Genomic DNA, 25951 nt, shown 5'->3' with positions numbered 1-25951 from the left:
CTTGCTGAGGTCCAGGGCAGGGCCAGGATGGGGACCCAGGGCACAGAAGGCCTACACCACGCTCTTCCTGCTCCGCTAGTCCATGCGTGCGAGTCAGGATGCCCATATTCCAACATGAAGAAAGACAATATTAGGGATGCAGAGAGCAAATCCCAGGGTAATGGAGCCTGGTGTTTGCAATAAAAATTTAAATGTGCCGTCCTGGTGGCGACAGTGACTTTTATCTGATCAGCCTGTCAGTGCTTACGAAGGCCGGCTCTGTAAATGGCAAAACCAAATTGAATTCATATTTACTGCCCTTGAGTCTGTGGGGTTTATTGCTTCCAAAGGATTAATCTCTCCTTTCTCTTTCTCCTCTTCCTCCTTTTTGCTACTCCCTCCCTCTTCCTCCTTGTTTTTCTTGCACTTCCAAGTGGCCTTATTATCTGCCAACTCCTTGGGAAAGTTGACAGCAGTGAGGGGTGCTCTTTCTGGGTGCAGATTATTTTCCATTGGCACCTCCAAGTAAACTCTCCACAGTCCTGCCGTGTGGCCCTGGAGGCAGACCTGTGTGGACAGCCTCGTGCAGGCCCCCTTGCCCTCTGGCTTCCTGGGTTTGGCTGCTGGAAGGTCCCAGCGGGAGGAGAGAGGGCAGCGTGAGTGAGAGGCGCTTACTTCCTTGGCCGGCTTCCTCCCAGAGGGCAGTTCATCAGTGGATGTGGCCTCTACTCAGGGCCACGACTCCTGTTGGGCCACTGTTCTCCCGTGGCTGAGACAGGCCCGGGTTCCTGAAACTGCGCTCTGCCTTCGCCCCTTCAGGCCTGGGGGCAAAAGGGTAAAAGCCTCCCCTCTGTTGCCAGTCCCTGGGTGCTAGAGCTCCCCTACCCCTTCCCACACCCGCCGTACATTGTCCCTTCACTAAACTTCCTTCAGGCAACCCTTCCACAGTCAACTCTTTCCTCCGAGGACCCCGAGTGATAATGCATCTCCGCCCCTGGTCCCCAGAACTGGGAGGACATGGGACAGCAACATACCGAAGGAACAGGCAGGAGGACCTTGTTCCATTTGCTTATTACAAAGTGGGAGGAAGCCTTTTTTTTCTTTTATGGCTTTTTCTTATGCCTTATGTCTGCTAGGGAATTTGTGGGGGTTATAAAACAGCAAAGGTAGCCCCGACTGATAAGTGTGTGTCACCCTATAAGTCTGGGTTGGCCATTAGCTGAGGATTCTGTTCCAAGGCCAACGAAAGACCAGACAGACCTTGGAGGTGCAACATGGGATTCTTTCTGCCCACGTTCCTCCTTGTGGCAAGCAGCCCCGGCCCTGCCACCGCCACCACAAACAGGCGAGATGAAACGGGCAAAAAAAACTCCCATCAAGGAGCCAATTTGATTGTCTAAATTCTTTCTGTTTTAATAATCAGAGGTGTTATTAGGAGCCCGAGATTAAATATGCCATGCTTGATATCCTAGCAAACACATAATAGCAGGGCCGGGTAATAACTGCAGGTCTTCGTAATGAGACCTCCTCCTTCCCAGAGCCGCCTGTGAACTTCAATGCGATCCTGCCTGGGGCTACCCAGCTGAAGCCCTCTGCCTACCTGCTGGACAAGGCTGCTTCTGGGAGGCCGGGCCCTCACTGGGGCCCGTAAGAGTGGGGTGAGGAGAGGGAGCAGAAGAACACTGGTAATGCTAGCGTCAAGTTCCAGGGGCAGTACTGTGGGCAGATGCTGGGGATATAGGGATTAGACACAGCCCTGTCCACCTGGAGCCCTGGCCTGAGGGGGGAAGACACAGCCCTGCCCTCAGGGAGCCCCAGTCTGAGGGAGGAGACACAGCCCTGCCTCAAGGACCTCAGTCTGAGGGGGGAAGACACAGCCCTGCCCTCAGGGAGCCCCAGTCTGAGGGGGAGACACAGCCCTGCCCTCAGGGAGCCCCAGTCTGAAGAGAGACAAAGCCCTGCCCTCAGGGAGCCCCAGTCTGAAGAGAGACAAAGCCCTGCCCTCAGGGAGCCCCAGTCTGAGGGAGGAGACACAGCCCTGCCTCAGGGACCCCAGTCTGAGAAGGGAGATTTAACTCCTTTCTCCAGTGACCTTCAAGTCTGATATCCTAGTGAGATATCGACCCTAAATTATGTTCTCCAGCTGGAGTGAACTCTAATGCTATCCAGTCATTGCCTACCCTGTAGCCTGGATGGCTTGAAGAAGAAAAGCCAATTTTAATTTTAGCCTGAGCCAAACATAATGAGGAGAGTAAATCAGAGTGTGAACCTTCCCTAGCCAAATGGAAATGAGTTTTGGATTATCTGCCGTTTTGAATTATCCACCCCACTGCTCCTTTCATTAGCCCAGGCCTAGAGAGGACCACACACTGAGGTTGCCACTCTGAGCATGGTGCCCAAGGAAAGGTCAGGGTGCTTGGGGTGGGGTGCTGGTGAGTCAGTGAACCCAGGGGTGCTCTGTGATTTCAAGCAGGGAAAGGTTAAGACAAGGACTGGGTTCTTGGACATGAATCTGCGGAGGGTGAAGGGGAACACTTTGGGCAAGGGAGAAGGGACCAGAGAGGCCCTGGTGACTGGAAATGCATCCCTGTGTATCCATACCCTCCACACTCTCCCTCTGAGGTACAGAAGGAGCGGTCATCCCGGCTTCCAGAGCAGGATCCTTGCTTGAGTCTTCAGGTGATAGAATCCAGAAAGTGCTCAAAATGGGGGGCAGGGGGCATTTTAGAGAAGGAATCTTGAAAGTCATGACTGAATCAAAGCAAAAATCTCTCTGTGTGAAACCAGAGCTCCCACACACTCACCTAAGGGCTGGAATAGAGACTGACAGGCAGGGACAGGGAGGAAGGTCAAGGCCTAAACTGATGCTGAAAGCCGCCAGCCCCGTGGGCTGTCTGTGTCCCCTAAGCAGGGACAGATCACAGGCAACCATGGAGATTAATGCATTTGTAGTTGACAACACGGCAGCAAAACAGCATTTGTTTCCATCAAAGCCGAACAAACAAGCTTGCTCCCTCTCCCTTCCTCACACACTATCGGCCCACAGGCAGCGTCATTCACATCCAGGCCCCCATTCGTAAAACCAGGCCCTCCTTCACTCACACAGCCCTCCATTCAGGCAAACACACCCCGTTCACTCACTCACTCACTCACCTCCATTCATGCAACACCCCCTCACTCACACATGAGGCACCTCCAGGCACGTGATCAGTCAGACGTGCCCGCTTCCTCACACACACACCTCTCCATTCACTTTCCAACCCTGATAACGACACTCCACATGCGTGTGCACATGGGCCTCTCTCAATCACACTCACTCACACACTGGCTCCCAGCTGTCTTGAGACAAGAGGGTGAGTGCTCCACATGGCCATGGTCGTGAATACACTGGGTGGAAAACAATTGCCATTCAACTCTTAGGACCAGTCCTTTGTGTGGGAACTCAGGTCTCCTTCTTCCCCAGAGTTGCTGGTTTTTTTGTTTTGTTTTTGTCATTGACGAGAACGTGTGTGATTTTCATATCATTTTTTATTTCCATATATGTGACATTTCCACAGTGGCCCAAACTCGGTTGGTACCTTACATCATGAGAGTTATAATTAAGAAGTGGACCTTGAGCTGGATTCCCCAGAAGTGGACCTGAAACAAGGATCTGAATGGAAGTGGCTTACTTGGCTCGTGATTGCAGGAAGAGAAGTGGGGGTGGGGAAGGGAAGACAGCCAAGCCAATATGGGGTGTGAGGAGCAGGTGACTCCAAAGGGCATTGCGGCTCACTGTCACCGGGGACCTCCAGGAGACTGAAGAACGTGCCTCAGAGTCATCTCACCAGTGGGGGGAGGGAGTTGAGGTATTTATCCTCCGCCCCTCTTTTGGGGAAGCATTGGTTGGAGCCTGCTGTCTGGGGCATTGCTTCTCCAGCATGCCCGGCCTGCCCCAGACAAGGGTGAGCGTGTTCCTGCAAAAAGTCAGCGTGTGCGGGGTGGTGAAGGTGCCAAGGGGTACAACTGGTCATGCACTCATTTTCAGTCAGTCACTCATTCATTCTATCTTGACATATCACCGACGCCTCCTCTGTGCCAGGTACTGAGCTTGCTCCTGAGGATTCAGAGCTGAACAAAACACAGTCCCTGACAAGAAGGGGTTCCCAGGTGAATGGGGTAGGAGACAGCAAAACACATAATTACATTGCAACACAATAAAAGCTACCATGGATGCATTAACACGGAAGCCTAATGCTGTCATTGAGAACAGAGAGGAAGCAGCTCTGAGCTTAATAACTTGCTTACGATAACAACTGCTTATCTTGCACAATAGAAGTTTAAACAGAGCGTAAATGGGCTCATTCTGCCCTTTTGATGTTTTAGACATTATTTCCCCTTTTCTTTCCTGTTGCCCATGCTGTCTCAGACCCTGTTTTAAACTAGTTTATGCCGAAGTTTGGGGATTCAGGATGTGGTCTCTGCCCCCATGGTTTTGTTTGGGGGACAGCACAGGGACTGTTTTTGCCCATCTTGTTTGAGGGTCTTCTGTAGCCAAGAAACTAGGATCTTTTAGAGGGGAAGGGGCTCCCTTGGGGATTTAGCTTCCTATCTCTCTTTCTCTCTTGCCTCTGTCTCTCTATCTCTCGCCCCCCCACCCCCTTCAAACCAGAAGCTGTGACTCCAACATCAAAATAGGAGCTGCCTGAGGTCAAAAGGCTGTGCCTCTCCCATCAAACTGGGAACTCTGAGGTCTTGGGCTCTCTCTCTCTCTAGCACAGACTCATGAAGCTTGCTCCCTGCCCTCTTTTTGAGGGTTCTGGAAGGATCTCTGTGCAGGGCAACATCTGAGAGGGGGTTGAGGAAATCAGCTCTCTAATGCTAATTCATTTTTCTTATCCTTAGAAGGAGCTCTGGTCTGTTATTTCCTGAGGGTCTGGGAGGCAGAGGTGATGGAGATGGGGCTGAGAGGGCCAAACATGGGGCTGGGGGCAGGGCCACCACCTGCCAACTCCTAGACCAGAAAAGCAGCCCCATCAGCTCTTGTCTTGAAGTCAAGTTTCCTTTTCCCTATCCCCTGGCTCCAGAGCTGGTCCCCCCAGGGCTCGCCTTGAGTGGTATGATTTATGGGGAGCAGCAAGTGCTCTGGGAGGGCAAGTCTGGAAAGAAGGCGCAGGGGCTACCTCTCCTGACAGATCTGAACCCCTCCCACTTTTATTAATTCACACTTTCCTGGCTGGGAGCACCCTGGAGGGGCCATTTCTCTTTACCTGAAGCAGAGACTGGCATCTTACTTGATTTACAGGCTCCAGGGGCTGGTGGCTCCTTGGCTGGTTGCTAAGGTATCTTTTAAATGGAAATCAGGGTGGAGAGATATCCCATATATCGTGCCAGCCATCTGCTAAGTGTTGCCTCTTCTGTCTGGAACAGCTCGAGGTGGTTCTGACAGGGAGGCAGGGCCCAGGGGCTGGAGGGAGTGGGGAGGAAAGTCTGTGGTCTCACCATCGAGGGAAGGAACAGGAACTTCCCTTTTCTGCCGCCATGTCCATTAGTTTTCTGCTTTCTGTCCTCGCCTTTCTTTGTCCCTTTTGTTTTAAATATAAAATCCCATCTGGAGACTCTGATTACAAACCATCAGCCTAGTTCCACACGTTATATTTGTTGCCAGTACATTTAAGTGTGTGCATGCATGCGTGTGTGCGCACGTGTGCTCGTGTGTGTTTGTGTGTGTGTGTGTGTGTGAGAGAGAGAGAGAGAGAGAGAATCACCACCATGAGGCCTGACAGGTGGGTTTTTCTGAGCCAGTTAGGCCCCTGCTTCTGAGAACACCATCCCTAAGCAGCAAACTCAAGTGCCCAAATTTAGTCAAACAGCTGGGCAGTCACAGGTCACTAAGAATCCCATAGTGGTGGCAGCCACTTTTTCCCTGTAGACCAGGCACATGCAAGCCTCTGCGGGGGGGCGGGGCGGGGGGGGTGCTGCTCTACTCCAAGGACAGCCTGGAGCCAGAGAGAGTCATCAGTTCTTCTCGGAGTAGCTGGGAGAGTTTGGGCCAGCCCAAACCTCTTTGAACCTCATTTCCTAGTGGTTGAAATGAGGATAGCAATACTCAAGGCCACAAGGTATGGGAAGGTAGGTTGTTTACTGTGCAAGGTTGTCCAGCAAAAGGGGCCCTACAAATGCCCTGAAGGGACACCTGTTCCTGATTGCACAAGAGTACCTTATGAACCAGTTGCAGCGCTCACGTTGCAGAGATGCCGGGGAAAACTGCCTGAAGAAACCCAGGGAGGGAAGAGACACTGTTCCTACCCAGAGACGCGTGGATTCTTGCGAGCACAGCAGATCCAGGGAAGAGTGTTTCTCCTCCTCTCCGGGGTCCTCTGTCTGCCTCCCCAGGCAGCCCCCTCCCCTCCGCTCCCTTAGCCCAGGCTCATAGACATTCCGAGCAGACGAACTCTTGTCCTCTGCAGATGGATTCCTCTGCATGAAGGCTGATGCTGACATTTGATACCAGCATCCATTTCACAGCCTCGCTTCTGATCCCCCGTGCACCTCTCTCAGCTTTGCTCACAAATAATCCCGGAGCCCCTCCCACCAGCTTTCATCTGCTCCTTTTTTCCTGAGACCAGACCCCTACTCCTAATCTCCAGCTCTCCTTGCTCCCCTCTGCCACCTCCCCCATTCGGACATGTTTAGAGGGACCTTGTTGCTCCTTCCAGCCCAGATCTCTGCTCAGGAGAGGGAGCCCCCAGTCTGGACGTGCACTAATTACGCACACCCACATGCTCCCCATCGCCTCCCTCCCAACCCAGGGTTTAGGCTGCTTTTTGTTTGGCTGTGAGAGTAATATATTAAGTGGCAGTTCTCAGAATACGATTTTAATTAAGATTCAAGAGTCACTTCTCTGTCAGTAATCTTCCATGCTGATTACTTAAAATATGTTTACCCAGCTCTATAATGTCACAGCCTTGAATTCATTAGACATTTGTTAATCCTTAACAAACTTTTAAAAAATAATTTCCAAGGACAGAACTGTTTGAAGCAATGGGCCATGTACAGGGCGTGCACCCCGGAGTGTCTGAGTCTTCTCTGCTTGCTGCCACCGCCAATCTAGCAGAGGGCAGGCGGGCAACAGGACCGAGGACAGCCAGCCCCAGAGGATGCTGCAGGATGGGGCAGTCTGTCCACAGTGCACTGATGCAGCCCAGACGGCCAGCCTTCCAGGGCAGAGGGCAGGGTCGGAGAGGGCGGAGGGAAGAATCTGGAGGGACGAACTGCAGAGATCTAGCATGGGCCACCTGCAAGCTTGGCCCTGGACTCACAGGACCCTGCTGAGCACTACCATTTCCTGTGTGCGCCGTGATGTGAAAATGCTGGACGTGCTTCTTAGCCTTAGGTCACTTCAGTGTTTACCGATGAGAGCTGGTAAGGAGGATGGCTTTCTCTCAAGGCCCTAGGCTTTCAGCACACTACCCCCCTCTCTACACGTGCACACATGCACACACACAGCTGCCTCCAGCTTAACTAGGGAGGGACATCCTTGGGTGTGGTTGTCCCTGGATCCCCAGTGGGTAGAGGGAGTATTGTTCACCTCTACTTGAGGAGACATGGTAGCCAGAGAAATAAGGACTCCCTGACTCTACGACCATGGTGTCATGCTGGGAAGTGCAGCTGATGCTTGACAGAAGATGCCTCTGAAGTTTCTCTCCATAAAGATAGTTTTCTCAGCTGATCAACCGAATGAACCCTGGGTTAATACAGACCTCAGAACCTCAGCGACAATGCCAGAAACTCCCTTTGCTCAACTCATACTTCATTCATTCATTTAATTGGTATTTACTGGGCACTTGCTATGAGTCGGGTGTGGTGTAGGTCCTGGGGGTACTGTGAGGGGTAGACAAGATAGCTAAGTTCCCTGCCTTTTGGCGTTTACAGTCTAGGAAGGCAGATAGGTAAGGAAGGAAAGCATTATAATGAAAAGTGCAGTGAGCAATCTGTGGGACAAGTATAGACTAAGGGGCACATAGCAGCAGAGCCAAATTTGGTCCAGGTCGTGGGAAGGTTTCCTGGGGTAGGTGATGTTGGAGCCGAGACCTGAAGAGAGAATAGGAACTTGGCCAGGCAGGAATGGAGGTAGGGAGAGAGGCCAGGAAGAGACCAGAGCATGTTGGCAGTCTCGGAGGAAGATCAAGCATTGCATTTATAAGTGAGAGATGTTGAGCCTGGCTGGGACACGAAGAGCAATGGAACGGAGAGTGGTAAGAGATAAACCAGGGGAGTGGCCAGGACTAGCCCTTGAAAAAAGAGAAGATTCTTATTTGTTTTATCAGGGCCCCAGCTAAGTATGGACTTAAAAGGCCCGAGCACCTTTGAGCACAGAGACAGTGGCAGGTGGGAAGCTTCCACACGCAGACACCTCTGGGTTGGATGCTCCTGATAGGACCTGGGTCAGGGTGGGCCAGTACCCCTCAGGTCTGTGAGAGCCAGTGGGGACTGGCAGGGTGGGTGGTGGCTCATGGGAGCCCAGAGCAGAACTGTGTGGAATTAGGCACATTGGCAAGGGCTTTCAATGAGGGTGACCGTGATGAAGATGAAGAGGGAAAAAAATCCTCCGCAACAGAGGTTGGCAAACTTTTTCTGTAAAGGGCAAGACAATAAATATTTTTGGCTTTGCTGGCCACGTTATATTTGCTGCAACTACTCACTTTCGCCATTGTGGCGTGTGCGTGTGCACGCACGCTCACGCACACGCACACGCACGCACACACGACATATCCATAGACAGTATGCAAATGAATGAGCATGGCCATGTTCTAATAAAACTTTATTTCCAAAAACAGGTGGCAGGCTAGATTTGGCCCTCAGCTATAGTTAGCCAACACCTGCTCCAACAACGTTGTCCAATATGGTAGCCAACAGCCACATATGACCAATGAGCCCTTGAAATGTGCTCTCAGTATTAAATACACACCCGATTTTGAAGACTTACTACGAATAAAAGAATGTTAAATATCTCATTGATAGTTGTATGTAGTGAGTACATGTGAAGTAATATTTTGGATACAGTGGTTTAAGTAAAATATATTATCAAAATTTATTTCACTTCTTTCCCTTTTTAAAATGGCCATGAGAAAATTTTAAATTACATGAATAGCTAGTAATCATCTTTCTATTGAACAGGACTGATCAGAAACAGCACTCTCTCCAGATGAAATACAGATTAAGTCTCTGACCCTGAAGGGTCTTAGGTGGGAGATTTACCCTGAAAGAGATGCAATAATGAAATTCATATCTTCACAATAAAGTAATATCTGATTGGAATAGGTTTTTAAATTTATGTTGTATCCTTTTAAATCAGCCAGTTTTTTTCTGCACCTGTGCTTCTCAAACCGGGAGCTCTGGAGCCCTACTTCCTCCAGATATTAATGGTTGTTGCTTCCAAAAAGGAATATCTTGGGGGCACCTGAGTGGCTCAGATGGTTAAGTGTCTGCCTTCGGCTTGGGTCGTGATCCCAGGGTCCTGGGATCGAGTCCCGCATCGGGCTCCCTGCTCAGCGGAAAGCCTGCTTCTCCCTCTGCCTGCTCTGCCTGTTTGTGCGCGCTCTCTCTGTGTGTCAAATAAATAAATAAAATCTTAAAAAAAAAAAAGGAATATCTTTAGCTCAAAATGGGGGAAGCAATGCAGAATTAAACACTAATCCATTTTCTTTACTGCAGCAGAATTCCTCAACCCTTCTGCACTTGCTAATGCATACGGAGCTTTTGCAAGAGCAAGAAAGACCAGTCAGTGCGTCCCCAACTCAGTGGCCTTAGAAGGCCCCCTTGCAGCACGCTGCTCTGGGTGATGCTACACAACCGGTGTGCAGGGTTTTCAAAAGTCCAACTCCATTGATGTTTTTAGCACCACATAAATAGAACTGCGGTTAGTGTAACATGGAATAGTGAGGAAACTGTGAGATCTGGAGGCACAGAGACCTGATCCAGAGTCCATTCCTTCCTTCCCTAGGTATTCCTTCATGCAAAAGCACTGACTATGTACCTGGCAGTGCCCTGAGTATACAATGGTGAATAAAAACAAGTCCCTACATCTTGGGGCTTTGTTGCCAGTACAGAAGACAAGCAATAAACAAGACAAGCAGGTGAAATAAATACACAGTAAGGTAGATCATGACGAATTCCCAAGGAGAAAACACAAGGCAGGAAGGAGGGTTATGCACAGCCGGGGTGGGGCCTCAGGGAGAGGGTGACTTTTGAGTGAACACCTGAAGGAGGTGATTCAGAGGTGGACAAGTCCTCATCTAAATACAAAGATAAGCCCAGCCTTGTGAAGGGTGTTCCCAAAGCCCAAATGAGATGAGGTACATGAAGGTCTGGGCAGAGGACACAGCACATATAGGGTGCTCAGAAGAAGTTAATGCCTTTGCTTCCAGCCTCACCCCCTTCTTCACTTCCCTGAGCTCCCAAAGGTTCACCCACTATGTAGATTCTCCATGGGGAAACTTACCTACAACCAGTTCCCCAATAACCTTGGCATCTCTGGGGGCCAGTTCTCTCCTTGTCCATGTCCTTGTTCCTAAGGAATGCTGGTCCAATTTGATTTCATGCCAAGTCCAAACCAATTAAGGAGATAAAAGTGCTTTAACGTACATCCAGAACACACTTTTCAAATATGATTATTAGGGCGCCTGGGTGGCTCAGTTGGTTAAGCGACTGCCTTCGGCTCAGGTCATGATCCTGGAGTCCCGGGATCGAGTCCCGCATCGGGCTCCCTGCTCGGCAGGGAGTCTGCTTCTCCCTCTCCCACTCCCCGTTTGTGTTCCCTCTCTCGCTGTGTCTTTCTCTGTCAAATAAATAAATAAAATCTTTAAAAAAATATGATTATTAGATGAACCACTGGTATAGAATCATCCTTCCATTCGTTCAACACATTGATGGAGCACCTACCGTGTTCCGAGCACCATGCTAGATGTGTGGTATATAGCAATTAACAAAACAGACAAAAGAGCCTTCTGTTGTGGAGCTGGCATTCTAGTGGGGGAGATAGGAAATATTACATAAACATAGTTAATAAGCAAATTAAATAGTCTGTTAGAAAATGATAAGAGCTAAGGCAAAAAAATATATATATATATTAGAGGGATTGACTGGGGGAAGAGGTTAGACTTCACAAGAGCACAAGCCATTCTCTGCTGCTCCATAAGGCAGGGGTTAGGGCGACAGATGAAGCCCTGGTGGGGCATTAGGAAGTTGCCTCTTGACCCTGACCTTGTGTCCCTCCCTTCCAGGCACCGCGGCCTGAGTGACCAGACCATGGAGACCCTGCTTGGTGGCCTGCTGGCATTTGGCATGGCGTTTGCCGTGGTCGACGCCTGCCCCAAGTACTGCGTCTGCCAGAACCTGTCTGAGTCACTGGGGACCCTCTGCCCTTCCAAGGGGCTGCTCTTCGTGCCCCCTGACATCGACCGGCGGACGGTGGAGCTACGTCTGGGGGGCAACTTCATCATCCACATTGGCCGCCAGGACTTCGCCAACATGACGGGGCTGGTGGACCTGACCCTGTCGAGGAACACCATCAGCCACATCCAGCCCTTCTCCTTCCTGGACCTCGAGAGCCTCCGTTCCCTGCACCTCGACAGCAACCGGCTGCCCAGCCTTGGGGAGGACACCCTGCGGGGCCTGGTCAACCTGCAGCACCTCATCGTGAACAACAACCAGCTGGGCGGCATTGCCGATGAGGCCTTCGAGGACTTCCTGCTCACGCTGGAGGACCTGGACCTCTCCTACAACAACCTCCACAGCCTGCCCTGGGGCTCCGTGCGGCGCATGGTCAACCTCCACCAGCTGAGCCTGGACCACAACCTGCTGGACCACATCGCCGAGGGCACCTTTGCCGACCTGCAGAAACTGGCTCGCCTCGACCTCACGTCCAACCGGCTGCGGAAGCTGCCCCCCGACCCCATCTTCGCCCGCTCCCAGGCCTCCGCCCTGACGGCCACGCCCTTTGCTCCACCTTTGTCCTTTAGTTTTGGGGGGAACCCGCTGCACTGCAACTGCGAGCTGCTCTGGCTGCGGCGGCTGGAGCGGGACGATGACCTGGAGACCTGCGGCTCCCCGGGGGGCCTCAAGGGCCACTACTTCTGGCACGTGCGCGAGGAGGAGTTTGTGTGCGAGCCGCCTCTCATCACCCAGCACACACACAGGCTGCTGGTTCTGGAGGGCCAGGCAGCCACGCTCAAGTGCAAGGCCATTGGGGACCCCAGCCCCCTCATCCACTGGGTGGCCCCCGATGACCGCCTGGTGGGGAACTCCTCAAGGACCGCCGTGTACGACAACGGCACCCTGGACATCCTCATCACCACGTCTCAGGACAGCGGCGCCTTCACCTGCATCGCGGCCAACGCCGCCGGGGAGGCCACGGCCATGGTGGAGGTCTCCATCGTCCAGCTGCCACAGCTCAGCAACAGCACCAGCCGCACTGCTCCCCCCAAGTCCCGCCTCTCGGACATCACGGGCTCCAGCAAGACCGGCCGGGGAGGTGGAGGCAGTGGGGGCGGGGAGCCGCCCAAAGGCCCCCCGGAACGCGCTGTGCTTGTGTCCGATGTGACGACCACCTCGGCCCTGGTCAAGTGGTCGGTCAGCAAGTCAGCGCCCCGCGTGAAGATGTTCCAGCTGCAGTACAACTGCTCCGACGATGAGGTACTAATCTACAGGTGAGCCGGGGCTGCCGCGAGGTGTCTGGCTGGGGAAGGAGGAGGGGCTGGGGAGGGTTGTGAACCGTTCCCACCCGTGCCCCTTCTCCCCAGAGGTGTCTGGGGGAGTCGTGGGGCGAACTGTGCCCTCTGTGCAGGTAAGAGGACATAGAAATCACATCGACTAAAGTGTAGGAAGAAAGGAACCCTGTGGGTAGCCCCAAGAGACGTGTGTGTAAGAGGATCAGGCCTCCCAGGGCGCAGCTCTGGCAGGTGGGCGCATGGCTATGAGCCTCTGAGGAGTGAATCTGGCCTTCACCTGGACGCACATTCAATTACGCTTAAGGCTTTAAGGTCCGGAAGAGTAGAATTCGGATCGCGGCCCCCGCCACTTGCTAGTGATTTAATTCTCCCAGCCTGCCTGCTTGTCCCGATCTGTAAAATGGGGAGAATCCATACCTGACTTAGGCCAGACACTTGATTGCAAGTAATGGAACCCAATTCAAACTGGCTGAAGAAAGAAAAAAGGAAAAAGGAGAGGTAGGGTGTCAGCTCATGTAATATAAAAGTCAGGAAGCTGCTTCAGGTTCAACGAGATCAAAGGTCCCCCCACCGACATCCTGTGTTCTCAGAGTTTCTTACCTTCACTAAGTTCCACTTTCTTCTGGTTGGGCACACCCCCACGCAGTCTCTTCTCTCCAAACAGCCCTAGAAGACCCATTCCCAGCTGGTCCCACAGGAGCCCTGGATGAGCTCCGATTGGCAAAAGCAGGTCACGGGAACCCGGATATTAGAGGTGGGGTCATCCTCCCCCCCGCCCCGTGCTGACATCTCTGGACACCAGTCTCCTTTATCTGGAAACAGACAATGATGTTGACCTTGTAAATTTATGTGAGGGTCAAGGGGTCATTTCCTGGGCCTGGTAGAGAGGGAGGTTAAGACTAAAAAGCTGCGCTAGAATCGCCTCCATCATTCAGAGGGAAGAGCTCACAGAGTGATAGATCCAGGCCTCAGGGTCCAGGCTCTGACGGCAGATGAGTTCCTGTCTCAGCCAGCCTCGGTTTGCAGTAAACGTGAAGCACATGGCCTAGAATCTCACTGCTCAAGGAATGCCTGGTTTCTTCCGGAAATCCTCTATGTTTTCTTTTATGCATTTATCTTATTTTATTTTTTCAGAGAGAAAGTGAGTACTGGAGACTAAGTTGGGTGGTGGCGGAGGGAGAGGGAGAGACAGAATCTTAGGCAGGTTCCACGCTGGGCCCGATGCAGGGCTCGATCTCATGATCCTGAGATCATAACCTGAGCTGAAATCCAGTCAGACGCTTAACCAACTGAGCACCCAGGTGCCTCTCTTTTATGCATTTAAAATGGTTATTCTGAGAAGCAATCCCATATGCTTCATAGACACCCAAAGGGTCCATGGTGCAGGAGTGGTCAGGAGTATTGAGAGTTCTTCCGGCTCCGATCTCAGCTGATGAGTCTCTGTATGGGAATGTGTGAGGGAGAAGAGCTCGTAAGGAAGGTATTCATTCACCAAATGGAGTCCCTGAGACTGAGGGGGTGCATCATGGAAACCAGCAGAAACCAGGGTATTTCCCTGGCCGGGCATGTGCTTGGTTTGTCTGGAGAGCAGCTTCGCGTCTCAGGATGTGCAGAAAGCAGCATTAGAACCTAACTTAAATGTATGCATATATACAAATATAAAGAGATCTATAGATATATCATTAAGCCTAAATATACATGTATGTATTTTTCTAGTTATAAAAGTAATAGTCTTTGTAGAAAATTTGGAAAGTAAAGAAAATGACAAAGAGAGGGGCGCCTCGGTGGCTCAGTTTGTTAAGTGTCCCACTCTTGGTATCGGCTCAGGTCATGATCTCAGGGTCATAAGTTCGAGCCGTGTGTCCGGCTCTGTGCTCAGGGCGGAGTCTGCTTGGGACTCTATCTCCTTCTCCCTCTGCCCCCCTCCCCAATAAATAAGTAAATTAAAAAAAAAAGAAAAGAAAATGACAAAGAAAGAAATAAGAATTACCTGTAATCCCACCAAAGTTAACCAGAGGCATTTGGCCTCTCAGTTTGTTTTTTTTTTTTTTTGGCCTCTCAGTTTTATTTCAATTCAAAACAATATTTATGGTCAATCTAGTTTGTATTCTTTGCACTCCACATTACAGCTTGCTTAGTTCCCATGGTAGTAAAATATTTTTCACTTCTCTGTACCACAATTTCTGTAACCAGTCTTCTATTGTTGAACATTTAGATTGTTTCTCATTTTCAACACTGAAAGTAGTGCCTCGATGGATTGTTGTACTTAAATATATCTGTGCAAGTTCAGTGATTTCCTTAGCTTATTTTTCTAGGGGCTGAATTACTGGTTTAATGCGTAAATTATAATCTTTATACATTGCATGTAAATATTTATTGACCCCTCACCAGTGGAAGGTGACAGTGCCCATTTCCACCACACCTTTGCCAATGACAGAATATATAATTATTTTCATCTTTGCAAATTTTACATGTGAGAAATGGAACTTGTTTTAATTTGCATTTCTTTGATAACTTGTGAGGTTGACCTTTGGAAAATAAGTTTATTTCTTCACTTGTGAATTTATTATATGGTCTTGACTTTGATAAAAAGTGTAAAGGTGAATGCTACCTGCTCTGAGGCTCGCACAGGCACAGGGCGGAGGGAAGGCAGTGCAGTGGGTGATGGGGGGGGGCTGTTGGTGTTCAGGTGGAAGCACGCCCATAGGGCGCCTCTCCTTGGGGACCCCAGAAGCACAGGCAGGGGCACAGAAGGGGTTGGGGCTGGGCTCCTGACGTCACTCAAGATGGGGATTCAAACGGCTTGCATTCGGTGGCTTAGAACCTGGAGACACTAAGTTCATAAAAATAATTGAAATGAAAGCATCAGAAACCTTGGAATTAAAAAAATAATAAATAAAAAAACCCCCGCTGACTTCCTCTGAGGGTGGTCATGGGGACCGGAGGAGACAGAGCTCAGAAGCCTCTCCAAATAGCGTGAGCACACAGCTCGTGTTCAAGGTACGCGCATCATTATCATTATTGTTAGTAAAAGTAATAGTAATGGTGACCGAAGACCATTATCTTGTCTGCCAAGCTTGGGGGAGGAAACGGAAGAGGAGGGCTGAATACACAATTCGGTCTGTAGCAAGACAGGGTTCCGAAATCTTAGAGAACAATTTCAGAGTGAGACTGTATCCAGATGATAGGAACAGCCATCGTGGGTCACCATGGTTGCCTGCTTACTCTGTGTCGGACCCGTAGCTCTACGGGCAGTGTCCGAAGTAGAAAGGGCCGAGAGAATTAGAAAGCTCTCCCTGGCTCAGGCAGCCAGAAAGAAGCAGGAGTGATTTGAATCCAGGCCCTTCTGGAGTCCGCGCCTAGCCTCGGCCCTGTGGCCATGCCTCCCGGCACCCCGACAGCGACTCTGGCTCGGGAGAAATAGGACACTCCAGGAAGGAAACTGAATTTTTAGAAAATGAATTGTCCCCATAAGAAAGAAAAAACACCAGTGGCTGCACAGTGGCTTCTGACATGCGCAGACTTTAGCAGGAAAGTGTACAAAAGAAGGGAAGAAAGGCCCATATGGGAAGATGAGGAGGAGCATGCGCTGTGCAGAGAGAGCAAAACACAGCCCAACGGGGCTTTTTAATCCGTGTTCGTAGCAAAAAGGAAAAATGACAACAGCCTGCTGGTTGAGAAGGAGGTTGCAATGAGACTGGACAGGAGCCAGCAAGCCAGCCTGGCCATTTCTGACTGGCACCCACCCTCCCGGCAAGGAGCACAGCGGCAGAAGGGAGGGCACAAATCTGAGCTGAGAGCTGACTAGGGCTTTATGCGGACCAACTCATTTAGTGTTTACTATCCCCAGGAGGTGAGAACTATGATTATTCCACTTTCCATATAAGAAACTTGTCCAGAGTGTGTATGATACAGGGGTAAGAAGCAGAGACAGAATTAGGATCTTAGCAATCCAGGAAGGGCAAGCCCTATACTGCGGAGAAGGAATGGAAGAATGTGGGTCCTGTCCACAGGTCCCCAGGGTCACATCCAAGGCTAAAGGAACCATAGATGAGGTTCACAAGCTGTGGGCGTGGTCCTGAGGCAGCACGGACAGAAAGACAAGTGCCTCAGATGGGAAAAGGGCGGATATTCTGTTTTTCCAAGAATAGACCGCGTAAAGCATAGGATGCAAGGCTGGCCATGGAGTCCCTGCCAGATTCTAGAAAGGATTTTGCAACAGATGGCGGTAAGCCCTCAGAAAAGAATGCTGATTGCCAGGCCCCAACATGGGTTCACGAGGAGAAAATCCTGCGCAATTGCTGATCTGTGTTCAGGAGACACTGTGGACCAGCAGCTCAGACGGGCGTGCCTCCCTGTCATTCACGAGGTCAGCATCGTCCTTGTACAGCGATTCTCCATTAGATCCCACCCCCATGTGTCCCCACAGGGAAGTGGATCTGAATCTCGGGGGTGCTAAGTACCCTTGGAAAATGTCCTAGGAGTTTCCATTGGCTATGACTTACTACCATAAACAGAGCTTATCACAATTTTACAGGACATTTGACAAAATCTCACCCTGTGTTGGGACAAAATGGAGAAATGCCTCCTGGTGAAATGCACTTGAAACTGGTCAAGTAACCAGACTGATACATTGATGTGAACATGAAAGAAAGCCTCCGCCTCTTGCTTCCTCAGCTTCTGCCCCCATTTCTGTACTGCTTGATCCATTTTCCTATTGTCACAGATAATAACACAGAAAATGTGTATTCCCTTCCCTTTGGTTCAAGGACTCAACTGGACAAGCGCAAGGTGGGGAAATCCTGGCTTGACTGGAATTTTGTGTGGCCTAGGCTCTGAGTTTTAGTTGATGTCAAGGACATTACGGCCACGAAGTGATGGAGCTGCTAAGACTCCTATGGTGTTTGGTTTTGTTAACAGAAATAAAAGGTTCAGCTAGTGAGAGATTACGATTCTAACCACTGAATCATTCAAGCTGGTCAGGGCAGTGCTGTGGAATGTTCGATACAGGATGGCACGGTCTTAAGAGTCATTGCCATGTGTCCAGAGATCAACTGATGAGAATGGGGTTCTGGAAGCTCATGGGAGATGGAGGAAGGTTACCTTGGAGATGAGGCGACTCAGAAAAGAAGACCTACCTCCCTTAACTTATTCAAAGAATTTAGGAGCAGAAGAGTGGAAAACACATGCACTTGTGCACACACATGCACATATGAAAGTAGGCATCAGCCCATTACAAGAGAAAAGTCCAACAGCAACAGCCTTATGTACCTCTCTCATTACTCTCCATCTGGCCATGAAATTTGCTTTTGTATCTTTCTTTCTCTCCAGCATGTACTTTCCATGTGTACTCATCTCTGTACCCCCAGCTCCTAGTAAGTCCTGGCCCATGACAGCTACTGGGTCGACATTCAGTGAACTGAACAGAATGGAAATGAGCATCAGAGCTGCCCAACAGCAGAATAATTAAGAGCTGCCACAAAGTAGTGAGCTGCCCGTGCCAGAAGGGTTCAAGCAGAACCTGGTTGACTTCGTGCCAGGGGCACTGAGTGGGCAGCCCGACTTTAGGCAGGCAAGGAAACATTTGACTTACATGATCCCAGCCCTGATGGTCTCTGATTCTGTGCAAGACCTTTACAATCCCATGATTAAGGCAATATATTATTACTCTTGCTAAATCCACCTGCTTTTACCAGCTGGGGCCACTCTGACATCTTACTTCCCAGGGTTAGAGTGCCCTCTCTCATAGGGGTTTGAGCCCCAGGGCCCTGAGGTCACAGACAGGGACTTGGGCAGAGGCTCAGATTGTCCAACCAGAACAGGATGCGAGTCATCGATAGGTCACCATTGATCCACATCTGGGGTCCACAGAAGCCCTGGGGAGCCGTGAGCAGGTTCTGAAAACATCAGGTTCTATTCCACATACCAAGAAGAGGGAAGCACCATAGGTAATCCCAAATCATGGATAACTGAAGATTTGAATTTGACTATGAAATAGGGTCTTGCTTTTTTATCAGATAATTAGCTCCCTAATTATCTAATGGTTCTTGCAGACCTCCAAGGCATTTGTCTTCCCTGCGTACACACGGCTGAGCTCCCCAGCGGCCTGGCATGTTTCCCATGTGACTGGGGAGGGCTGACTCTCCCATCTCTCTGCCCCAGAACCTGCCCTTTCAGGAAGTGGCCAGAATTAATGAGGACAGTGTCAGAGCAAGGAGGGGTCACAAGGGGAAGAGGGAGGGTGGCAGGAGAGGAGTCAGAAAAAGGGGAGCCTCCCTCTTCTCTGGAGAAGGCAGCAGCCCGTCCTGGCTCAGCCTCATCCCTGATGTGACACGGAAAGTTAAGTGCCCTGCATGTCATTATCAGCCCAAGTGACATTCACAGACACTTGTCTCCAAGAGTCATCAAGAACATCTGTCACCAGGCATGATGTCGGAACTGTCCTCAGGAGGGCCAGGGGAACAGCAAGCATGCTTTTAAAGCACAGTGTGGAATTAGCCAGGATGCAGTCTTGCCTTTCTCTTGCTTATTATGCTGTGGTCATCCGTAAGTAGGGCAAGTGATGGATTGTGAGAAGAGAGACACTGAAGTTGTGGGGAGATAACAGCCACTCCATGCCCCACCCCCCTCTGTCTGCAGGCCCCCCTTTCCATGTCGTCTTCTTCAGTGAATGTCAGGCATTACACCATCCCCCCATCCTGGGGAGCCTGGACCACCCCACTGAGTTTTGCAGTGCTGGGGAGGGGGCATCTTCTACTGTTGGTCTGCCTTCCATCTAGGGAAAGGATAAGAGGGCCAATTCGGTCAGGTCCCACCCCATCAGGATCTTACCAGTCAACACTTAAGTGGAGATCTGTCTCCTCCCCATGAAGAGACAGCCGTCTCCACCATGGGATGGAAGGGAATTAACTAATGAACTTGAGATTTTATGGATATGGGGAGAACCTGGTAGGGACAATTGTACCCTAGAGGGAGGGGGACCTGCTGTCTATGCAGGGGGAAGCTTCCCCAGACAGCCCAGCTTCTGTTGAAGGGGTTGATTGAGCTCCCACAGGCGAAGGAAGAAAAAGATGTAAAGGAGGAAACCGGGTGGATGGGTCGGGAGAAGCTCCCCAGCAGCTTGCTGGTCAGAGCCAAAATCAAAATCAGCCTGCCTTGGATTTTATATTTTTCTAAATTTTGTTCACACTATTAAATTACTGAAACCTGACATCCACAAGGGAGGGATGGACAGGACAAATATTAGGCTCATTTTATAGATAGTGAAACTAATTGTCCAATGCATTGAATAGATTTCCCAGGATTCCAAAAAATACAGATGTGGTCTCCTATGTTCGGTACCAGGTACCACGCTGTGGGGCACATCTCACTAGCAGCACACGGGTTTTTGTTAAGGCTACAGACTTGGGCTACAGACTTGGGCCAAGGAGCACCAACTGTAACTTCTCCTGAGAAGGATGGGGTAAATCACTGGGAGTCTGCCAGGTTGTCTCTCGCAGCTTTAGTTTCTTCCCACATTTCTAAGGCCTAGAAGTGTTGAGGGAAAAGGAACAGGAGGGCCAGGGAGAACCTTGGGTCCCACTCAGAAATAGTAGCAAATCAAGGCAGGATGAGGATTTCTATGTGGTACCAGGTGAGCCACTGTGAAGTAACTTAGTTGCTAGAGGCATCCCAGAGGAAAACAAGTCTGGAGTCATAAGTCCAGAGTGGCAATTAGGATGAACAAAAAATTCAATGACTTAAACTCATTAGCGTTTATATGTCTTTCATGTAAAAGAAGTCCAGTGAAAGAGAATTTAGGTCTGGTTTTCTGGGCAGAATGGCCACCAGGGGCCTAGCTCCTTCCAGCTTTCTGCCCTGCCATCTTCAGCACAGTTTCTGTCCTCAAGGTCACCTCATGGTGCAAAATGGCTGCTAGAGCTCTAGCTGTCACATCTCTCTTCTATACACAATAGGAAAGATGAAAAGTAGAGAGCAAGAAGGCAAAAGGGCAGTTCTCAGTAGTCCCAGCCAATAAAATCTGCTCACATCTCAATGACCACACCTTTCTGCAAGGGAGGCTGGGAAATGTAGTTTTTTTTAAAGCTAGGTACAATGTACACCCATTAATATAGAAAAGATAGGGAAGAAACTAGCACTTCTAGAACCTCAGTTTGCGCCCCACCTCCACCATGTACTAGTCCTGGGACCATGAGCAAATCATTTCATTGCTCTCAGTCTCCATGTTCTCCTCTGTAAATGGGACCAAAGATTCCCCTCCGCATAGTTCCTGGGATTGTGGTGAAGACTGAATGAGATTGTGTATTTGAAAACACGTCTTTCATAGTCAAGTGTGTGGTGCTGAACACATGTAAGTACTTACTGTTATTAGGAGCCTGCCTGCTTTCCCTTCTTGCCCCTCTTCTTGGGCCTCTTCTTCAAGCTCCCTCTTATGGCTTCAGTCTTCAAAGCTGTATTCCAAGAGAGCTGTAAATTTGGAAAATAATCTAACAGGGTTTTAAGAGATCAAGGTATAAGATGTAAATCCTCTCAGAAGTGTTTGCAGTTCAATTGGGAAGACCCAAAGGAATGAATCTCTAATGGTGGAATTTAAAAACCCACAGCACACTTGTGCATAGGGAAGACATTTTTCAGGGGTGCCTTCCAAGAGCATTTCAAATCATATCACTACCTTCTCATCCTTCCTTTCCTGCTCTGCACAAGAAGATGACACCACTCAGATTCAAAAACCTTCAGGGCATCTGCTCAGAGGTGACTAATTTCTCTACTTGTCATTCCCTCTTCACTCTCAAAAAGTTCTTGCTGGAGACATCTCCGAAGATGGAAATAATTAGCAGGAGTAAAGGGATTATAGTGTATATCCAGTCTGCCTTGCTTCTGAAATGTGGCTCTTCCCCCTATTGGTAAGGAAGAACCAGAGAACCAGCCTCTTGTTAATTTTATATACCTTTGGTTAGTCCATGAGTGGAAGTGGGGGATATCATTTATTTCACACCAGGAAAACACCAAAGAAGGTTCCTAGAGGGAGGGGCTTGGCTGGGAGGAATGTGTGGTGCGGGGGGTCAGTACGGCTGGTGACAGTCATCATAAGGCCACCAAACCCTCATCTGACAACTTGCCCAGGTGGGTTCACAGCAGCCAGCTCCTTTTAGGAAGAACCAGGGCTGGGCAAGGTGTGAAACTCAGGCATCCTGACCCCAAGCCCCAGGTTCCCACCTCCCCAGTGTTCCCTGATCCTGGCTGCACGCTGGAATCTTTTGGGGAGTTGTATCTTCCCTCCAAGAGAGTCTGAGTCAGCTTGGGGTGGCGCCCAAGCATCAGTGTTTCTGAAGCTCTCCCAGCGACTCTGACGTGTATTCAGCATCATGCCACATGCCGGTGAAATCAGATGTGTGGGCAGCACTGATGGGCAGAGCCGCTGTGCATCCCACGGGTGGGGGGGGCTGCTCTCTGAACTTCCGGCCTGCTCATCTCACCTCTCGGAGACTTTGCTTCCTCCTTAACATTGAAATAAAAATTCCTTAGAATGGGGTTATCTCCCAAAAGATAAAGTACGCACAGGCAAGTAAAGCACCTTGCACACTTCAGTTGCTGGGGTCCTTTGTTCTTGCCCCTCGTTTGAGCCTGAGGGATGAATACAAGGATGGACTTGGGGGCCCCAGATGTGGGCTCTTATCTTTCCTGCTCTGAACTTCAGGCTTCCCATCTGCAGAATGGGAATAATAGGGGTCCTGCCTACCTTATTAGGTAGCAGCGAAATGCAAGATGTCCGGCGTGAATGAAGAGCATCTCCATAGAGCGCCAAGTGCTTCTAGTGGCAGAGATTGGACTACAGTGCATGAATCAAATTTGGAGGGTTTTTGTTTTTCCTGTCATGGAACAGAATCCCAGCCAGAGGAAGTTCAAGGCTGGTATGGGAGTTCCATGGCTTTCAAGGACTGAGGCTCCTTCTGAAGGTCAATGGCATTGTCCTTACCACGTGGCTCATGTCTCCTGTGCTCACTGACAATTCCACCTGGGGACTTTCCGGGAGCACAGGTGGTAGTGCAGGGGACCATCCCCAGGAGCCCCCCGAGCCTCTGACACTGGGAGTTGGAGAATTCATACCCCAGCTTCCTCTTCCTTGGAGGACAGGGGAGGAGGACAACCGAGGCGTGTTCTGTGCCTCCTCCAAGAGGGTCCGAGTAGGATTGAGCCCCAGTTGCCCACAGTGGGACCATGCTTAGTGGACCCTCCTGTAAGGACTTCCTTCCCCATCTCCTGGCCGGACTGTCCTGGGTCCACCTCCCAGATTAACTACTGGTACTTGAATCCTTGTCTCCGGGTCTGCTTCTGGGGAACGTCACAGGCACCACCTCCTGGTTGGGTTAGCCCCCAGAAGTCCCACCCGATGACTGCCAGAGGCTGAGAAAGGTAGTTGTGTGTTAGGCACATCGCTGCCCCAAATAAAATCAGGGCTCTGCTGGGAATCTGGGAGGGGGAGAGGCTGATGGGGAGGCATGCAGCCACTGCAGAGCTGTATGGGTGAAAGCTTTGGTGTCATTAACGCTTCTTGGCACCTGCCCACACAATCCCAGAAACCAGTAGCCAACATATAGCTGAGGCCAGCCTGGGAAAGAAGATGATCCAGGCTGTTTTTCTGCCTCTCTCTGAGTGCTCTTTTCTCATCTCTGGAGACAGTGAGACAGAGAGAAGCGAAGAGGGATGTCTTAGTTCTTGTCAATTAGGGTTATGGTCTGCCATTTGCGCATGTGATGGGAGTGGGCACCCTGTGGGGGACAGAAGGGTTGAGGACATGAAGTCAAATTAATGCCCATCATCTTCAAAGTCGCTGAGGTGGTGGGGGGGCAGGGGGGGAGTGGGCAGAATCACACAAACCACAAACTACAATGTGTCAACCCAGGGTGAAGGCAGGGCCACGGACGTGCAATACGGATGAACAGCTCATTAACAATTTATGAAGGGGAGCTATTTCTAGCTGGGGTGGGCTCCAGAGATGGGCTCTGACTTGTTCTGTGGCTGCAGGGCTGATGCTGTGGCCGGGGTTGGGGGGGGGGGGATGTACTGATCCAGATGTGGGAACTGACTTCTATCCTGTCATAAAGGAGGTAATTGTTTGGAAATTAAACATCACGGGGAACTATTAAACACTTAACCTTGTCACATGGTAATTAGTTAGTGATGGTACTAAGTTAAGGGGTCTTTCAGTGTAGTAATTAGCCACCTAAAAGGTGAAACTCTAAATGAATTGCTTGGTGAACTTTATCCACTTGAGCTTTTTCATAAGCTAAATGAAGTGAATTCAAATGACTGGGTGGAAGGGGGAGTAGTGGGGTGTATTCTAGAAGGTAGGGCTTCGGGGAACAGGTGGGGTGGAATGTAAGGTGTATCCTGGGGAATAGGTGGGATTTGGGGGGAAGAGGGAAAGGCGTAGCTGCTCTAGATGGAACCAGTAAAGACAGAGACAGAGGCAAGAGTGATTGGTCCTGGTCAAGGACTTATAAGGGCTGCTGGTGTATTAGTCAGCTGCTGCCACAGTAATGCTGCGTGACAAACAACCTCAACATCTAGGTGGCTTACAACTACTAACATTTCATTTTCTTATTCATGGGTCTGCAGGTTTGTTGGAGTTCAACCAGTCTTGGCTAGCCTGGGCTGGGTGGGGCAGGGCTGGGCAGGACTGGGTTGTGGTTTAAGTCCTCCCTCCATATCTCATTCTGGAGCCCAGCTAGGGGCAATGGCTGTTCGGAGTATGTTCTTCTCAGGGTAAGAACAGAAATGCAGGAGGTCAAGCCCAACAGAAGAACCAAATGCCAATCTTGTGGCATCACATGTACTAAATCCCATTGGCCAAAGCAAGTTACATGGCCAAGCCCAAAGTCAGGGGGCAAGGCATGCACTTCACCCACCATCGGGCCATGGTAAGGCTGGGGAGGTATCATTTTCTTATAGGAAAGTGAGGAAACAGGACCAACAACTCAATCTAGCACACATGGCCTACCTACCAGAGGAGTTGTCTCTAGGGCAGGTTCTCACACTTGAGCACGCATCTGACTCATCTGGCATACTTGTTAGCACACAGATGCAGGACCCTACTGGGTTTCTGACTCAGTTGGTCTGGAGCAGAGTCTGACAATCTGCTCTTCTAATACATTCTCCCAGGGATGCTGATACTCTCACTTTGGGGACCACACTTCAAAAAGCTCTCATCTAGGAAAATAATAGCTTTGTTTAAAGATGGGAGAGGTCAGCTTGTCAGTGTCCTTGAATGTCACACAAAATAGCTATATTTACTGAGTTCTTACTACCTTCCAGGAACTGTTCTGAAAGCATTCTGTGTGTTCTCTTCATTGGTATGTGAACCCTGTATGTGTGGCGTTGCCATTTGACAGACAAGGACTCTGAGCCACAGCAGGTGATGTGACTTCTGAGGCCCCCAGCTTGGAGGTCGCAGAGCTGGAGCTTGTAGCCAGTGCTCTGTCCTGCCCTGAAAGTCAGCCTTCCTCCTGTTGACAGTGGGGAGCCAGGTGAGTTCTAAGGAAAGGAGTGACCTGTGGTGGAGAAAACTCTGGACTTGGAACTGGATGGTCTAGGCACAAACCACACTTTGACTTGCAGTAGCTAGATTTTGGGGTAGCTAGATCTGTTTGGGGGTAGACTGTCAAGACCCTAGGGTTAGAACAAGATAGGCAAAGTCCTTATATTCTTATGAGAGAGATGGACAAAAAATTTAACATGTGCCTTTGGAAGAAAAATAATTAATATAAGGGGACATAGAATGAGGGGCTACTGCTTTATAAGGGTGGTCATGGGTGGCCCCTTTAAAGAGTGACATTGGAAGAGAGACCTGAATAGAGTGAGAAAAAGAGCTCAGCAAGGGGAAATAGCATGTGCAAAGGCCCTGGGGTAGGAACAAACTTGTTAGAGAAACAGCAAGGACTCCAGTGCATCTGGAGGCAGAGTGACAGTAAATAAGATTAGAAGACTGGACTGGGCTGGATCATGTGAGGCTCCATAGGCCATGGTGAGGCCTTGGATTTTATGCTGAAAGAGGTGGGAGCCATTGGCGTGTGGAGTGGGAGGTGTTGAATGCAGGAGAGTGGCGTGATGTGATTAAGAGAGAAAATTCTGTATGGAGGTTCCTCAAAAAGTTGAAAATAGAGCTACCCTATGATCCAGCAATTGCACTACTGGGTATTTACCCCAAAGATACAAAAGTAGGGATCCGAAGGGGTACGTGCACCCCGATGTTTATAGCAGCA

The 25951-nt window shown here is 50.1% G+C and overlaps 1 protein-coding gene across 2 annotated transcripts in view; it reads left to right on the top strand.

The window, feature by feature from the left end:
- The window catches only part of LRFN2 (leucine rich repeat and fibronectin type III domain containing 2), a 172256-nt gene that overhangs the window by 117952 nt on the left and 28353 nt on the right, over positions 1-25951 (top strand). For both annotated transcript variants that reach the window (XM_081828125.1, XM_081828124.1), the window contains exon 2: positions 11244-12668. In XM_081828125.1, coding sequence (XP_081684251.1) covers positions 11269-12668 — 1400 coding nt within the window. In that variant the 5' untranslated portion in view covers positions 11244-11268. The remainder of the gene's footprint in view (positions 1-11243; positions 12669-25951) is intronic.

This window comes from Leptonychotes weddellii, chromosome 8 (genome assembly GCF_054177405.1).
Source record: "Leptonychotes weddellii isolate Sample4059 chromosome 8, ASM5417740v2, whole genome shotgun sequence".
Classification (NCBI taxonomy): domain Eukaryota; kingdom Metazoa; phylum Chordata; class Mammalia; order Carnivora; family Phocidae; genus Leptonychotes; species Leptonychotes weddellii.
The sequence above is the reverse complement of the archived record's forward strand: the minus strand, read 5'-3'. Positions and strand labels throughout refer to the sequence as shown.